Source organism: Mytilus trossulus, chromosome 3 (assembly GCF_036588685.1).
Source record: "Mytilus trossulus isolate FHL-02 chromosome 3, PNRI_Mtr1.1.1.hap1, whole genome shotgun sequence".
Taxonomy (NCBI): domain Eukaryota; kingdom Metazoa; phylum Mollusca; class Bivalvia; order Mytilida; family Mytilidae; genus Mytilus; species Mytilus trossulus.
Genome location: NC_086375.1, coordinates 65229354 through 65248486, shown reverse-complemented (window position 1 = coordinate 65248486; position 19133 = coordinate 65229354). Strand labels below are relative to the sequence as shown.

At 29.9% G+C, this 19133-nt stretch overlaps 2 protein-coding genes and 1 long non-coding RNA gene across 3 annotated transcripts in view; all 3 read right to left on the bottom strand.

Moving 5' to 3' along the window:
* Positions 1-8824, bottom strand: part of LOC134710951 (ninein-like protein) — a 53228-nt gene extending 44404 nt beyond the window's left edge. Inside the window, exons 1-5 of the mRNA XM_063571374.1 lie at positions 8797-8824; positions 8230-8420; positions 6495-6741; positions 5652-5800; positions 4643-4699 (exon numbers count right to left, since the gene is read on the bottom strand). Of these exons, the coding sequence (XP_063427444.1) occupies positions 4643-4699; positions 5652-5800; positions 6495-6741; positions 8230-8420; positions 8797-8824 (672 nt within the window). The remainder of the gene's footprint in view (positions 1-4642; positions 4700-5651; positions 5801-6494; positions 6742-8229; positions 8421-8796) is intronic.
* LOC134712137 (galactose-3-O-sulfotransferase 2-like) lies at positions 1155-3087 on the bottom strand. The gene has a single exon (XM_063573317.1). It carries the CDS (start codon positions 2552-2554, stop codon positions 1184-1186), a length of 1371 nt encoding a protein of 456 aa, XP_063429387.1. The 5' UTR covers positions 2555-3087; the 3' UTR covers positions 1155-1183.
* Positions 8825-8952: 128 nt separating the features above from the next.
* Positions 8953-16862, bottom strand: LOC134709642 (uncharacterized). The gene is made up of 3 exons (XR_010106008.1): positions 16261-16862; positions 15400-15509; positions 8953-9025 (listed from the first exon to the last, which is right to left on the bottom strand). It is a non-coding gene; the product is annotated as an uncharacterized LOC134709642 (long non-coding RNA).
* Between the last annotated feature and the right edge of the window lie 2271 nt (positions 16863-19133).

The following is a 19133-nucleotide window of genomic DNA, read 5'->3' as shown; positions in this document are numbered from 1 at the left end:
AAGACAAACAAACAAACAATAGAAAGCATTACACAGCATAGAAAATTAAAGAATAAGCAACACGAACTCCACCAAAAACTAGGGGTGATCTCAGGTGCTCCAGAAGGGTAAGCAGATCCTGCTCCACACGTGGCACCCATCGTGTTGCTTATGTGATAACAAATCCGGTAAATAGAAAGTATTAGTATCCATGAAATGTCTTATTATTACTTTTTATCCTTTTTAAATATAATTCACTGTCATGTTTTAATAATCTAAATCCATTTGTTAAGTAATCAAAGATATTTTTTTTATCATAAGACTTCTCTTTAACCATAATATTCTTTGAAAATCACTAAATATAAGAAGATATGGTATGAGTGCCAATGATACAAAATGATGTATTATGTTGTGTTTATGTCTGATATAGTGAGCCCAGGAGCATTTGCTTATGCTTACGATGAGAATTTCATGACAGTTTTCCTTGTATGATTGAAAAAATACAAACAAAGGGAAGTAACTCTAACCTGTTAATAACAGTTTGATATTCCTATATTGTCATATTTTGTTTTGTTTTGTTTTATTTATTGTTATTTGAAAAAAAAATTATTTGTATCAACTGTCTAATATCCAATTACCAGCAAAAATGTGTGACATGACAAATACCTGCAATTCACCGTATTGTGTCATTGCTCAACATATTTTTATGTTTTCTAATGTGGAAAATAATATGTTCTGTTCACAACATTTTTTTTTATAAACATGCCAGTGAAAGTAAATAAAGAAATAAAGTTAAAACTTGTGAAAGACTATATGAAATTGTATTGTTTTGACTTGACTAACAAAGATCAAACCAAACAAAGACAGTATCATTACAAGGATACATTTACATTTTAGTCTCACAAATATACTGAAACAAGGATCAAAATATGATAACTTATAAATTGGCTGTCTTTTCATACAGGTATTTCGTACATATGCTATATTTTTTGGTGTCATACATGTACTTTTGCTTCCTCATGACATGAAACCCAATAAAACACAAGAAAAAGCACAGTATATAGCAATCTAAATGTTAACATAACTCTAAAAAATACTATGTAACTTAACTTTTTGCCCATATAAAGGCAATGTTTAATAATTACTCTAATACAAAACATAGAACTAACAAGAAATTCCAAAAAAATAAATTTTATTTCAACATTTAGCAAGTTGGCCTCTTTAATGTTGGACGAGTATCAATTACATGTTTATTATCGCGATCAAACTTTTCCTTAATCTTCTCTAACCAAGATATATTCATTGACTCACAATCTTTTCTAGAAATTTCAAAATCTGAATTGAATCGTGAACTTGAGATTTTTAAGTTCTGATGTAAATTTCTGTCTAAGCCCCAGCAGTAATGATTGACTTGTTTTTGCATTTGAGAAAACTGTTTCACCTCGTCATAGAAGTCAGGACCTTCTATAGCAATCTTTTTCCATAATGTTTTATTAAAGTGCTCATAAATCATATAATCTATGGATGCCCATTTCTTATGTTTTTCTTTATTGCTCAATGAAAAGTAGTAAGTTCCTCGGTTAACAAACTTGTATATCAGGTCTTTTAATTGCCATTTCATAAGTCTTTTAAATAATATTAAAGATTCATGAAAATATTCAACAATCATCACTAGAGAAAATTCTGTGTCTAAGTTTCTGATATGTTCTCTCACAGCCGGTAAATTATAAGTGATGTCTTGTCTGCCGTACGGGAACCCTAATGGCATCCCTAAACAATGAGCAATTAAGTTTTTTGTCACAGAAAATCCATCAGGAATACAATATCGATAATGGGCTGCTTCATGACTTTTATAAATTGAATCATAATATTTGATATTTTCTAGGTATTCAGTGAGCGGATGTTTAGCAAATATTCCAGCTATCTGCTCAATTTTGAAATAACTAAATGCTGATTTAAAATGTTTGAGTGGCTCACGTATAATAGAAACATAATGTGTTGTTTCAGGAGGAAAGTAACGATTCATTATTGTTTTGTTATATATTGCATGATCAATCAAACCATTGAATGGTCGGTCAGAAAGGCGGTAATCCAAATCATTCATTAAGTAAGGCCATGCAAGGTATAGTCTTTTCTTTTGCGGGAGCATTATGTTCAGATTATTATCATAGCTGTATTTACGGAGTATTCTCACAACAGTTTCAGTAGCACATTTCATTGTTTTAATAAATACAAAGTTGCATTTCTCATTTGGACATTGTTTATTTGTTGAACTAGCAGTTTTCGGCACGTTTGATTCTTCAATCCTTTTATAGTTCTGTAAATGATTTCCAGAATTCTTTAAGTCATGTAGTTTCTCCTTTTCATCAGCCATCATGTTATCCAGCACATATGCATTTGAATCAAATGTTTTTACCTGAGGTTTCTGTGGTACATATTCTGAATCTAGTGAATCTAGTATATCCTCGCTGCTTTTGTGAAATCCTAAATATAAATTCTTCAAACACAGCATTCCTATTATAAATATGACCATAGGTGGCAGCACTCTGAGTAAAATATATCGCCTTCTGACCATTGCTTTTATGGAAACCACCTATTACCAAATGTTTTGGCATGTAAGACCAAATAAATGTTTTTTTTAATATTTCATGTCAATCCATCGATTCTATCCTGAAGGCCAGTATGTTCTTCCTGATGTGATAATCCAAAGTGTAACAACCTCTTCATGTCCTTATTTCCTTCCATTACAAATTCTCACAGGTACATTTAGTATTTCTGTACATTTTTATCTTTATTAATCTCCTCTATTAATGACCATTCTTTCACTACATTAAGTACTTTAGATTGAGTATAAACATCTTCAGGTGTGTGTCCTACACGATTTACCTGGTCAGAGATAAGCAGGTGATTATAAACAATACACCTGTAATAGTCTCTTGTTTTACATCACAATTTAAACTCAATGAATATTGAATAAATTCATTGTATTATGAATGGATACAATTACACAGTAGCTCAGTTATACAGGAAATTTGTCATGTGTAACTCTTCATATAAATGAGGAAATGTGTTGACTTAAAACTCCTCAACAATGACACATCAGCCATACAAGATCAATGTTATCTATTAATTCATTTTACTTTACTATGCCCACCCAATCCAATATTTATTCATCAATTTATAAGGTAGATTTTTCCTACGTTTGCATTCTTAATATTGAACCTGGTTTAATGATTTTTTTTAATTGTCACCATAAAGTTAATGAGAAAGAATACATCCTTTTTTTGTCTCCTACTATAACTGTTAATATCTACATTCTAACTATATATTCAACTCCAATATTTTGTTTATTGATTTTTGAAAGTCATCATAAACTGTTTCATTTTGAATCAAACATTAAGGATTACCATAAATTAGCTATCTTTTAACTGAGCTGTTTATATATTCATAGATTTAACTTATTTGTGAAATTAAACGCAGCCTGCCAATGAAAAGGATATAAAAACAGTTAAAGGAACTCTGCCGACAAGTATTTCATAAATTTAAATTCACAAAACTCAGATGTTTTATCCTATTTATTTTCACATAGTTAAAAGTACATATTTGTAAGTATCCCGTTTATTGAACAGGATTTCCTTTAAATATCAATTTATATAAAACTACATACATTTATATGTTTTTTTTTATTGCTTTTTGTTTTTGCTGTTATGCAATACACTATGTTGTTGCAAATTGACACCCTCCCCTAAAAAACAACATTTTCCCCTTTTTTTGCTTTTCTGCAATACACTTTACTGTTGAATATTTAACCCCACCCCCAAAAATAAACAAAAAAATAAAACAACAACCCTTTCCCTTATTAAACAAAAATCTTTCCATAAAGATATGGTCATAATCCAAATTTAAATTTCTAATGGAGATTGCAACTGTAATTCCCCATTTAAATACATCATAAGAGTCGAACAATATAAAATGACATACATAGCCATGGCTATAATTAGTATTAATTACCAAATAATTCTAAAAATAAATTGACAGCTAATCACCAAAACAATACAACATCTCTTAATACATAATTTACAAGCAGTATAAGAGAGGTAATCAAACATTTAATACATTGTTCTTTAAAAAGGATTGGATTACCTCACTTACACTATTTTTAAATTGTTTTAATTGTCCTTTCCCCTGAAACAGCCTTGTTTTCCCCCTTTTTTGTACCTAATTCCTAAATGGTTTGAGCCATTACCCAACTAAGTCAATCCTTACCACCCCTTTGTAGGATGGAAACTTGTTGTATAATTTTAGGGAGATTCATACACTTATACACAAGTTATTGTCTGGAAACTACAAAAAAGCTTATTTGGGCCCCTTTTTTGCCCTTAGTTCCTGTACTGTTGGGACCATAACCCCCAAAATAAATCCCAACCTTTCTTTTGTGGTTATAAACCATGTGTTAAAGTTTCATAGATTTCTATTTACTTATGCTGAAGTTATTATCCGGAAACCATCTGTCTTCACACAACGCTGACGATGACGACGTGGTACCAATATATGACCATTGTATAAAAATTATTGCTTAGACAAGTTCATTAAAAAGCAAACTGATATCTAACTTGTTAGCTAGGCAACAAATGTCAGCAAAGCAAGTGCACAATTTACTCACTTGTTTCTTCATTATATGTTTGATAATGAATAACACACGTCGTTTCAATTTCTTCTTCTAAATAACAAACATCACAAATATCAATATGATACCTTTTTGGGGGAGGGGGATTGGGAGGGGGGTTGAAAATGAGTGACAACATGTATTTTGTATCTATAAACAGTAACAGATTTTACTAGAATTAACAGAATATTTGTTTACACAGCTACCACTGAATAATCTATTAAAACAAAGTGAAAAATAATTCAGAATCAACTGAAAGTACAGTCAAATCTGTTATATCCTTGTAGGTCACCTACAAGGTCAAGTGACAGTAAATGATTTGCCTCTATATAATTGAATAATAATCCTTAAAATAGATAAACATTTGTACAGAATGAAAATGAAATCTGTGTAAAGTGTCTTTAAAAATATGTTAAATTCCTCACTAATAATAGTAAACTAATTTTTGAAAAACAGATAAATTTTAAGTTTTAATGTACCGTAATCAAATAAAAATTGATCACATATTTCATGATATTTGTTTTCAAGGGCATTCATCAATTCAATTATGGAATTCCATACCACAACACATATAATTTTCTCTGCAAATATCTGCATAGCAATTCAAAATCATGCAATGGTCAAATTCAAATCTTCCATTTCCAGCAATACAAATAATCAATGATATCAGTTAAATTTTAACAAAGCAAATCTAAATAGTCCAGATAATTCTTTACCATCTTAAGACTACAGTGGATTCATTTTCTTTTTCTTTTGATATCAATTTTCTTGGATTCCTTTGGTTAATGTTCAACGAAATACAAATTTTCTATTGGCTTGTACAAGCAGAATTTGCCAAAACCAAAAAATCAAATATCCACAAAAAAAAACTATTTTTTCTCAATCCACAAAAATAAATGAATCCATAGTATTTCAAAAGTCTTCAGTTTGTGCACTCATAAAATTTATTTGTGATTTTAATAGGATATAAATATAAAATTATAAGAGCAGCATAATGAATTCTTACTTGTTTTTTCGGCTTGATGGGTGGTTTGCCTTTCACAATTTTGTTTGCTTTGACTTGTAAGTCTGGAATATTCAGCTCCTCAAAATCTTCTTTACTCAAGGGTTTGGACTTTCTTCCATATTTCTTAATGCTGATTTCATTTTGTAAATCTAGACATTTAAAAAATGTATTTTTATTAAATATTTTCACAAGTTTTACTTTTCAGAGTATATAACATATGAATAGTCACTGAACAATTACCAGACATACTTCAAATAGTCAATTATTGTCAGCAATTCTCAATTTATACCAATTTTAGAGAAACTTTGAAACATGTTTCCTTCAGAGTATTTATTCAAATTACAATATATCAAATTAAGAAAGAAATTGAATTATAAAAAGACATAGTTCATGTAAAACAACACTTGTGTGGTAGAATTTTTAACAACACTGACAACTAATTTTTTCTTCTTTTCAAAATGTTAACAAGAGGTTGTCAGAGTGATAGCAAAACCAATTTGTCTTGCAGAGGTCAAACTCTGTACAAATGAGCAAGTATGAGCACAACATTTAAGCTAAAATTAACTCTTTTGGATTTTGGTTGACTATTTGACACAGCATAGGATTGTGACACACAAGAATCAGGTCAAAGAACAGAAAAATTTGAAATTTGACATTAAACTTTTTATGGTCCAATATCTAAAATCTAAGTACATCGTTTAAATCAGCATAACAATGAGAACAGCTAAAATCATGAAAATTAAACTTGACCTTCATTAATTTTAGTCACAGGAAACAACTTAATATCTAAATCTGAAAACTCGAGTTTTCCTATTTTATAAAAATAATAATGTAAAAAATTACCTGGCTGGTTGCCATCAGACCCATCAACATCGTTATCTTCACTAATGATCTTTTCCTCTATGACTTCATCCTCATCATCTCCATCATCTTCATCTTCATCATCAGTTTCTTCCTCACTTTCCTCTTCGCTATCATCATCATCTACATCTAGACTATTACTATCATTTTTATCTCCATCAACTACACGTTCTATGGTAGACTGACATAAGATTTCTACAAAATTTTCTTTAAATGCCTCAAAAGTGACCTGTAAAAATATCATAACCAAATTTTATCATAATCTGAAAATACCACCATGTTTTTAAAGGTCTATTCCCTGTGTGAGGAAAAACCTTATTGTTTTTTCTAATGCTGTTTTTTTCTTTCAACTTTTTTTTTTTATTGTCTCCCCCTGTTTCTGCTGAAGTTATCAAGACCAAATATGGACCATCGGGGATTAGGGGCATATAGACGTCATCTTTATATACTATTTGATTTTTTTTATATAAACTGATGGAATATAACTCAAAGAATACAAGATCTTACTTTTAAAAATATGCAATCAGTGTTTATTACACCAAATACTTTAGTCCTGAAATTAGCAATTGATATTTTATCCTAAAACAAACAGAATCATTTAATATTAATTCATTTAAGAAGTTATGACATAACAATTCAATTTAGAAGTTGAAACGCCTGCTGTTTTTAGTTTAAGAAACATTTATAATACCTTTATCACTTGGAAGGTTTTAAAGCGATTCTTGATTGTTTTTATTAAAGAGTGTCATAATAGAGAAACAAATAGACTATAAGTTCAAAAGGTATCTCTGCTGGGGAATAAATTTGTGAATATTACTTTACAAAACCAGACCATAGGTGATTGTAATGTGTTAAACACTTGACTACAACATCATTAATTTGTTAACAAGTTAGTTGTACATTGTGCCTTCTTTGCTAAAATGTGGACAGAAAGGTTTTCAGCTTAATCAAAGTAGAATAATTTTCTAAATGAAATCAAACAAAAACATACTTTTACCCAATCTTGAAATATATATATAAAAAAAAGAAAACCTTATGCATTCCAATCTATGTTGATAAGTTTTTTTTACAAACAATTTCATAAAGTCAGGCAGTGCCTTTTTTAACATTACATTACCAAGACTTCTTTCCATTAACATGAAAAAAATTGGTCTGTTATTTTCTAATATTTTTTTCCTATGGTTTTTATTATTAGCGCTATCTTGAGCATTTTTCCTTTGATCTTTTTTTTGTGATAATTTTTCATATCATGCTACTCGATTGAGATGGAAAATTATCGCTAGAAACTAAGCAGACATGCGGCATTGCTAACAGAATTGACATGAAATTAACAACGTCGTCATTGGTAAAATAGCAATAAACAGATTATCATTGGTCATCTCAACTCGATTGCCTTTCTTGCATTCGCCATCCCATCTCAAGCGAGAAAATCAATCTTGTTGAGATGATCAACAATAATCTATAAGTTTACAACTAACTTGAATCTATCTGAATACAGGTCTCTAAATTCCTCTTTTGCCAGTGCTAGTGGAATTTTTTTTTTCTCTGTGTTGAAGGCCTCTCTGTGATTTTGAAATTAAGAACAGCAATAAAAGCGCTGTTCTTGTGCTTTTTGTCCTTTATTTTTTGCTGTTTATGTACTGGTTTTGTATCATTAATCAATACCCCATTTCCTTTGTTTTTCTAATAGGATTTTAGAAAGTACCATAATAATTACCTTTGCTTCCTCAGTGTCTTCTGTTAGATAATCTACGATAGCCTCTGCCTGCTCCTCAAGTTGTAATTTATAACAAAGTTTTAATAATTCGTCTTTATCTAAATAACCTTTATCAAATGAATCACAGCTATCAAACACTTCTTTTAATTGATGCAAGTAAACTTCAGTCTCATCATCTGTATCCATCACATCTAGAAGAAAAGTGAAATTCAGTTAAATAAGCTCTGTTACAATAAACACTACTGTAACATCAGGGTTTCCAAAAATTTCTAATTTTGAAATAGGTCTATGGACTTATATAATGTAAGTTAAGGCCCAAGCTGAGGTCTCAAATACTAAAAAGCCTACAATAAAATTAATTGATATACCATTTTATTTTTGCAAAATATGAGTAATCATTGAATACAGATAACATGATATAATTCATTTCCAATGTAGGAACCATTGCAGGCATTAAAAGAAAACGTTACTAAGTTGAAAAACTTGTGTCTATTCTACTTGTGCCTTTTTTAACAGTAAAATATGTTTAAAGTAATTGCAGGCAAAATCAAAACAATAATTTGATACAACTGTATGCCTTGATAAGAATTACCATTTGTACACAAATAAATTCAATAGTTTTAAAAAGTACATTTATTGGAAAAGTGTGTTATGATATGAAGAGTACAATTGTAGATGACAATACTTATTAAATAACACTATATTTGTGGCTGCAGTACTTACTTTATAGATCTGTAGAAGAGAAAGAAGTAGTGTCTGAATTGTTGGTCATTTTACTCCTTGATGAGTTATCTTCCTTCAATATAAAAAAAGGTTTGGTCAAGTCAAATTTCAATTAAGATCAAAACATTTTTTTTAAAATCATATGTGATCTTTAAAAATATCTCTATTGGCCTGAAGTCCTATAAACCAGTAGACCTAAAGAATCACAAAATGATCTCTGTTATTTGAAACTATTGCATAAAAAAAATGCTGCATGAAGTAAACCATTAATTTCAACAACCATTGCTAAACATTTTACAAAACTGCCTTAATTTGTATACATGTAAAATTACTTAGTGCTGATACAGACATTTTTTCAGTTCAAAAGAAGTTCTGATTATTGACAATAAGATTTGAACTTTTAATCCCTCTTCAGTTTCTGTTCTGAATATTTGCTAAAGACTTCCAACACTTTCAGTGAACTATACTTTGTGCATGTACATGTGTTTAAATTTATCTTGTACAGTTGAAGTAGTTTAAAATACACCACTTTTAATCGAACTTCGTTGTACACTCCTTCTTTTCCCTGAACTAGCAGCAATCTAAATGAAATCATTATAAGATATCCTTAAAATTGGTTAATAGAGACCTCCAAAATTTAGGAATACATTTCTACTTTCACTTTTATACATTTCCCATTTTTAAGCTACAGCTTCTGAATGCCAAGGTGTTAGCTAAGCATTAACGATTTATTTTGAGATATCAAGCCAGATTTCATTCCAGATTTCTTATTTCATTAAAAACTCCAGTAATCTATTGAACTTGTCCCTCCCTTTCAAAAAAAATTAAAAGAACAAATTCAATAGTATTACCGACCTTATATAAACCATTTGTACATGTGACAGACTTCAATTCAATAAACTGTCGCAAAAGTGATATCAAATTATGTTTAAATTCTTTAAAGACTAGTATTTTAAAAGAAAAACAAATAAAATAAGACACACCTAGCTATTGTCGATTTAATCCCAACAATCAAAATCCAATGGAGTACTTAAACTATTCAATTATACTACAATAGGCACATTTTACTATCTCTATAGTACTTATGATAGTCTCTTTCACCTGTTGATAAAAACAGGTAAAATCACCTTGATGACAAAGTACTTATTGATGATTTTCAAGAGAAAATATCCCTAAAATAGATAATTAAAATGAAATACGTAAAAGTATTTTAAATTTCAAAGTTAATTTGAAATTATTTTCCTTCACTTTATAGCAAAATGTTCATATTAGGTTGTATTACTTTTTATGACCAATTACAAATTCTTGCAAAATGAGAAGTATAAATATTACTTTATAAAGTAATGTATCTCCATTATATTTTTGTACAACGACAATCAAATATGTACTTTAATTTAATTTATTGATTTTGTTAATAAATCCATCATCAAGATCCATGATAATTTCAAAATATTTCAAAGCAATTTTGATAACAATATGACCTGAATATAGCATGGATAGATCAATTCCTTACAAATAAAAGTTATGAAAATGTTTTATGTTGAAAATTGAGAGATCTAAAGTGTTGAATATATATTATTTCATGGTGTGAATTGATAATATATAGGCCTATTTCTATTACAAACTTAGATTCATACAAGCATATAAACTTAACTTGGCAGCTATCTCTATTTTCTTTTTTATCTGAACAATGTATCGACATTGAAGCTGTTTTGAATTTTTATGTAACAGTACTCTTCAATCACTCATACATGCATTAAGAAAAATAGCTATATCTTATTTCATCTTTCATCTTTTGAAATATTAACCAAATTCAATCAATTTCAGTTCCATATTTCTAAATATGCTCTTTTGAGTTCAAGGAGCTTTCTTTAAAGATTTCTGAATGTTTGTTATATAGCCAAAGAATAGAATGTATTTACAAGATTTTGGTTGGTTTCATTAGACTGTAAAATGGAAATCACTACATACTTCATCTATTGGTTAAGAAAATTTTAATTTCATATTTACTAATATTAACACATACATGTGTGGATTAGTTTTTAAATGATTAAACACCCTTCAAAAAACTTAATACTCTTTTTAAAATTATTATCGGAGTATAAAGTTTTGACTTGAGAGGAGCATTAACAGTAAAACCATTTTCAAGTTTGATTACAAGTAACACCCCTTTTAAAAAAAAAACCAAACTATTCTCAGTAGCCTGAACTGATTGCCTGGCACATACAAATATATTTGGAACAGATCCACTTAAACAGAACAATTCTAAAAAAATGGAAAACTAAAAAGACAAATCACTTGTTCTTCTAGTATATTTTAATCTTAAAAACCATTTTTTGTTGTGTACTAACTTATAACAATAAGAAGATGTGGTATGATTGTCAATGAGACAACTCTTAACAAAAGACCAAATGACACAGAAAATAATATTTTTTATTATATGTCACCTTATGGCCTTCAAGAATAATTGTCTATATTTTTAGTATTCAAGATCATAGACAAAAACGCCAATAAATATCAGCATTTTGGGCAAAAGTTTCTGTCAAGATGCAATTGCCAATATTGTCAGTTATGTTTGACTTATTTAGTTGATCTTGACTACTGTTCTTTTCTGTTATTTATTTCAGTGGTGGAACTCCTCTTTTTTTGGATGATCAATGCATTTGAATGGGGACATATAGTTAGACCCCCCCTCCCTTTTTGTCCTGGGTTTGGAACCCCCCCCCTTTTGTCCTTGGATGGGAAACCCCCACTTTTTAAAATGGCTGGATCCGCCGCTATATTTTTTATTGTTTTGAAGATAACAGCCAACTACACCATAATGGGTAAGAATCATTATCTAAGGGCACTAACTACTACAGGGTGTCAATTACAAATTTCAGTTAAAAATGACTTATTTGTAGATATGCCTCTTTTGTCATTATTAATTTTATCTTTTGTATTTTCTTTATATTATATCAAAGAAAAAAAAAATCATCATTCAAGGGTAACAACTCTGCTGTTGTAGTTGGTTGGTTGCTTAATGTCCAGTGGCAAATAGTTCATGCATATTCAGGACGAGAACAAGTTCACAATAAATACAATAGGTAGGTTGATACAATAGAGGCCATCTGGGATGATGGTCTGGGAAATTTTAACTGCCACTAGAAAATGAGGGTATATTGGATAGAGACAGAAATTTTGCCTTGCAACAGGCCACCTACGGACCCCTCAAAGAGTTGTTGCAAGGGTTCTTAACGTGCAAAGAGCGTGGCACTCTCTCTACACGAGGCATCAGATTTAACGTCCCCCTTCTGACCGGACGTGACTGCGAACTTGATACATCCCGCACAGCCAAACGGACGCCCCACTTCGGACAGCGTTTTACTGCCGGTCGGGAGAAGACTAAGTGACCATATTTCTATACCCCAGTCACCCTTGGGGTAACAACTCTGAAAAATCTCTTTATTTGACAATTATTTAACAGAAATATTTGAAGATAATGGAATTGTGTGATACTTTTTTATGGTGATGCTTTTTTTTCTTTTTCTCTGATAGTTTCAGAGATATCTACCATAAATTTATTTTAACCCCTTTGTTCTGTTTTTATCATGAATGGCCATGTTTACTGATGGATTAAATTCCCAGATTTATTTTACATACTTTAGGCTCTAAGGATCAATAAGTTTAATTCCAGTAACATTCAGCCCAGCAGTTACAGAGAAGATGTTTTATTCAGACACTGCTCATTACATGCAAAGCAATACAAGAAAGATGAAGGACGCAAAGGGATAGAAAATACTCTTATGGTCTCCTTCCCTATGCCTATATCACCCTGCTATGACTCTGTAACTCCCATATCAAGACTTCAAAACGAGACCAGGCAATATCAAGAAGTTATCAGTAACGTCACAATGCGAGAGGAGACGTTATCAAAACTGTCTTAGGGAGAAAGAAAACACCTCGTTCACTACGCTCATTTCTAAAAAGGTTCACATTGTGGCTGATATTTTACGATATCAATGTGTAGAAAACCTGATAATCTATACATATAGATCTTTCATCAAGGTGAAACAAAAAAATTACAATGCCAAAGAATTTATTGTTAGAACAATATTAGAACCCCACCCCCTCTTTCTCTCTTTTTAAAGATTCTTTGAAGAAGTTGCAAATAAAAAATCAACATTTTCCATTATCAGCAAATTTAATTCTTTTTATAATGAAAAGTTGATTTGAAATATTCTAAATAGAAAATCATTATTAAACAATTAAAATACAAATCTGATGTCCTTAACAATGATTTTATGAGGAAAAACACCTAAACTAAATAATTTTTTTTTTCAAATCTAAGATATAAAATCACCAAAAGTAAATTTTGTGAGGATTTTGAAGCAACTAAATTACGAAGTACTGTAACTTTACATGACAAAGATTTAAAATACTTACAATTCAGTCTCAGGACCAATATATTATATGATTACACAAACTGTTAAATTATTTTCCATTGGACAATAACTCTTTAACACTTTAATAAGTTATAAGTTATAAATCAATAATTCTGACAGTAAATAAACTTTAATAGCGATCTACACAGGTGTGTAATCAGCTGATTTCTACCTGTAACATTCATAAGTGAAAATTTCAAATGTCATCAATAAGGTATTGTATCACAAGAGGTCTGATTGTAGCCGATAATCACTCTAACATTATAAAGTGATTGTCGATTTTTCCTCATATCATTATTACTTGTTCAGTAATTTGTTAAATATTTTCCCAAAATAATTGGCTATAGATTGAGTTGAGAGAATTATATAGTTAGAGTGTTAGACACTTATATACAATCATATAAAGAAAACTAAGAAGTATTACGCACTTATTGACATTAAGTTAGCTCATTTTATATACAAGCTAATTGATGGAAATTTCAAGGTAATCTTGTTGGACAGGAGGAGTAAACTTTAGTAGCCTTCTCATTCATATACCTGCAATTGATCGATTTATATTAAAATAAGGAGATGTGACATGATTGCAAATGAGACAACTATCAACAAAAGTCCAATTAATGTGGATGTAAGCGGAGATAGGTTACCTTCAACATTTAGTTAGACCCATTACCTTTAGTCGGCGACTGGACATCCACTGCAGCAATTCAAATGAGAAAACCATCAGTCTGATGCATGAAAAAACAAAATGTAAAATCCAATTGTTTATAGATATAAGAAGATGTGGTATGAGAGTCAATGAGACAACTCTCCATCCATGTCACAATTTGTAAAAGTAAACCTTTTAGCCAAAGTACAGTCTCCAATACTGAGCATTGGCTCATACCGAACATTAGCTATAAAGGGACCCAAAATGACTAGTGTAAAACCATTCAAACAGGAAAACAAACTGTCTAATTTATAAAAACCCGAGAATTGAGAAACACTTATGAACCACATCATGACTATTTGGAATCTAGATAGTCCCATGAATAATAAGCAAACCAACTTACACAGAGAAAAAAGAATATGGTAATTGTAAATAAGACACCAATTTCATTAAATACCAGGCTATACAACATTTCAAAGAAACTGTACTTTTATTGCTGTTTTATCATCTATAGAACCCTAAAATACACTACTAAAACAGAAGCATGATTGATTTCAGGAGAAGATATTTGTTCACTGCAAAAATAAATCTGAAATCTATCACTACAGTAGTTAGCAGATTTCAGGATACAATCAGTAAATTGCAGCTGATAATGATAAAAGCTTCCTAGAGGACTGTCAATCCTGTTTAAACAAAAATGAAAACTTACGCTTTTAAAGTGTTTTATAAAATATCAGAATTCGAATATGGTAGAAATTGTTACATACCTTTCAACAAATCTCTAAAATCAATGGCAAAGATCCAAATCAAATTTGACTTTTTTTTCCTTGATAAATGTTCAAATTCCCATTTGTGGTCACACTTTTAAGATTACAGATAAAACATTCCCATAAAACCGTACCTTCCGAAATAAAAAAAATCAACAGCACCTGTATGATTTGATACTAAATGTACCCTAATAATGTGGCTATGCAAGAATGCATACTTAAAATATATAATACTAATATACGATCAAGTTTTATTTATTTATTTCAGTAAATGAAAAATTTAGTTCTGGCTGATTTGCTTACTTCTAAAGTATAAGTAAAATTTTCTAAACTAGGAAGATATATTAAAAAATAATTGAGATAAATAAATTCATCGATATCAAACCTTTATAAATAGATTAAAAAAATTATACATACATCGTGAATCCATAGTCGTGCCTTCATGCAAAATTCTCTCTAGGAGAATTTCAATGAGTTTTGACTTGCTTTACACAATGCCTTTCACTAAAGTTAAATGCAATAAATTCTTTCATACAAACAATTGAGACGAAAAACAATAGGGACATACTATGTTAGTAAACTTTTACCAAACAATTAACTTACGACATACATCATTTCACACCAACAGTGAGCAGTGGGTCTAATTCAGCCATAGTGTACTTCAATCCAATTAGACAATCTCCAGCCGATCAAAGATTATCCATTGTCAAGATTTTTAAACTACAACGAAAATTAGATCTAAATCTTTAAATATTTCTAACTATTAATTTTACCTTACCAAAAGTTACGTTACGGTTATTTGTTTAATCTGTCGTAATCTGGACTAATTGTTCAATTTTGAGGATCAATGCAACTAATTTGATTGGGTAATGATTAGAAGTAATAAATATTTGTATTAAATTTCTTTGATGAAATCTTGCTATATAAAACTGCATGGATATATACCATGATAAAATATGCCGTGTTATTTCTATCATAATGATCCAAATCAATTGATTTAAGTTAATACACATGTAAATCAATCCATCGAAAGATTCAAATTACACGTATAAATATAAATTCAAATTTTAACATTCCTGTTTTAACTAAATTCTAGTGATTTTAAATTAATTGATAATTCTAATCAAGAAAATAAGCTACACAAATTCTATAAATCTTCGCTTTTTAAAATTAATATAGATGAACTGAATATCAAGTTCAAATCCTTATTTCATATAAAAAAAAAATAGTGTATCTTTTATTACAAATAGCTTCAAATTTCAATGTTTATCATTTTCTGATTTTGATCCATATTGTTTTAATTTATAAATATCTGTAGAAGTACAAAAGAAGATCAAAGATAAAGTAATAATACTTTAAATAGTTATGTAGTTTCCATATATAGTACATCAGATCAAAATAACCATAAAGCAAAAAAACATCATGGTCTATAAACTAATGATGATTTGTGATTGGTAGTTTTGTAACTTACAATTTTCTGAAAGCATATGGTATGAAGATTTCCAAGACCAAGGGGAGACAACTCTTGCTTATCTCCATAACATTAAGCATATATAGGTTTAAAACTAAAAAAAACCAACAATTATTAATTTATATAAATATACAACAAATTAAATATAAAGAAGAGACAGTGTACCAATATATCTATACTTCTAAAGAAAGAACCGATTTTATTGAGCCATAACTCCTATGGAACCATACAAAGTTGGAAATATTTGTGATATGACGTATAAATGTAGTGTTTTGTCCTTCTTTAAAACAATCTTTATTCCACAGAAAATGTCAATTTTAGAGAAAAATATAGAAACCAACTTATATTTAACAACTCTCTGTGGAAACACTTGCAAATTGTAAAGCGATTTCGCAGGAATCTTCTAGTTTGTTAAAGGGGAGGTTTTAACAGATTGAATATTTCTAATTGGTCCTAAAGTGCAAAAAACTTCAATTTTGATGTTTTTTCAATTTTTTTCTTGACCTGATAGACTAGAGATTCTAATATATGCATCCAACTGTAGTCTGCATGTAGAGTGGACCCCAGTGTAAATATAAATAACAATAGTTCTAAGTTTGGACTGAAACTCATCTATGTAGTGTAAAAAAGGTCATTTGCACCAAAAATCCAAATTTTTTTACCTTTTTTCATTGTTTTTTCCTACAACTGGACCTGCAATAGAAAGAGTTGTTGCCCCTGTGTATTGATAAACATAATCAGTGGTTATATGCACTCAGGTTTACAGTAAGTATAGAAGTTTGGACCTAAGAAATTCGTGTGTCAGCCCTTGAAGGGAAGCCCAACCCTCTAAAAAAATAGTTTTGTATGATTACAATTTTTCTAAAAAGTTTGAACTTGATCTCAAAATAAACATTAAAACTGAGAAACATGACAATAAAAAGTGGTTAGCCGGTTGAGGAAACATACACCTCGAAATAATAAAATGGCATAATATTGACCTTCAATTTTTTGAGGAGTGATGCATTTGACATTTGTTATTTAGTGTTTCATACGTGAATAGTACGAAACTCTTTGTAGGTTTCTATGCCGTCTTGAATTTGTTCATCACAGTTGACCTAATATCTGCAAACATCAACATCAGGTTCAATTGTTGTCAGTCTATCCACAGGGACTCGGTTAGCAGATTAAAATTTTGTAAATCAATGTTTTTAATTTATTTTTTATTATTTACTGTCTATTTGCATTACTATATTAACGTTTTTAAAGTTGCCATCACTATTTCTTTGTTTTCTGGCAATGTGCAATTAACTATCCATATTTCAGTATAAGGATATGGATAGTTAATTGTTAAAAATAAATTAAAAACATTGATTTACAAATTTTAATCTGCTAACCGAGTCCCTGTGAGTCTATCTAGTAATGCAGATATTTACAACTTTGTCAATTTTTACATTCGATTCCTGAATGCTTATATACATACCACTTGATTTGTACCTCATAATACTATAATAGTCTCAGTGAGTTCGACATGTTTGCACCAAGGACGTTTGCTTTTACTACAAAAACAAAAAATACTTAAAAAGGCTCTATTAAGAAAGGGGACAGTAACATGGCATTTGTGTTCAAAATTTAGATATGACTACGAATCGAGTTCGAACAGTATAATAAAAAACACCATGGTTGTTAGCAAATTACTATGTATATACATGTATATATATATTCTTTTAAGGGGTTATGTTGCATTGCTCTTGCTTTAGTTTAAATACTCGCCGAAGAGAAAAAAGAATTTGTATATATATGTTGCAATATGAATGTTTTAGAGGACGAATATCATTTTGTTCTATCATGTCCGGCGTATAGATCTGTGCATATAAATTTTTTACCTTTTGTTGTGAATTAGTTATAGTTTCAGTCTAGTATTTTATACTCTTTTATTTGCTTAACTATTATTCTACTCAAGGAATTGTATCATGATTTAAAATATACAATTCCTTGTTCTACTGTTCTTGGCCAAATCGACACAAGTTAGATAATTTATAACAAGCTCATTCTAAATCTCTGACAGTAACACTATGCAATTATTTAAATGTTGCTTGGAAAATTAGATCACATATATTGTCATACTTTTTAATATTATTGTACACTTTGTAACTACTGTTCTCTGCTATCTTTTGTTTGTCATATATTGTATATATTTTCGTTTGCCATAGCGTATATATGCTTCTTACAAATAAAGTATTTATTAATTCATCTAACACAGTAGACTAGTCTCAGCTGTAAGGCTGTGTTTTTTATTCAAATCATGATCAATTATGGGTCATCATCAGTGACCTAATTTCATCCACGCGGCAATTTTTCACATGTTTTCACGTGTGGGAGGAACTATACTTGATCATACTTACCTATCAGGTGCCTCTTAATTAATTCCCGATATGTATGTGGGGTTTATATAAGGCAGTGGCTATTTGCGGCAGGCAAAATAAAATAGAAAATATCTTATGATCTGCTATTTTGCCGAATTTAGTATTGATTGTCACATTATTTTTTAATAGAGCACACAAAATAACACATTTTCTGTAGTGCCGGCGCTGGCAAACTAGCCACTGCCAGAGTTTTACTATAACTTTGTATAAACCATGATACATTGTTTGTCTCAACCATCGTCTGTGTCTCTTTTCTTTTAAATATGGTGTTTTCTCTGTCTTATTTTCAAGCGACATCAAAATTCAACAAAGTGAAAGATTTAATTCTAATAATATCGAATGAAGTAGCCAATGTCATTCTGGAGTCAGTTTCACAAAAAATCAAATCAGCTTTTTTTCAGAGACAATTTTTGCTGCGCTTGATAAGTCTCTAATATTTCAAAAATGTTTAATATATATCGCTTTCAA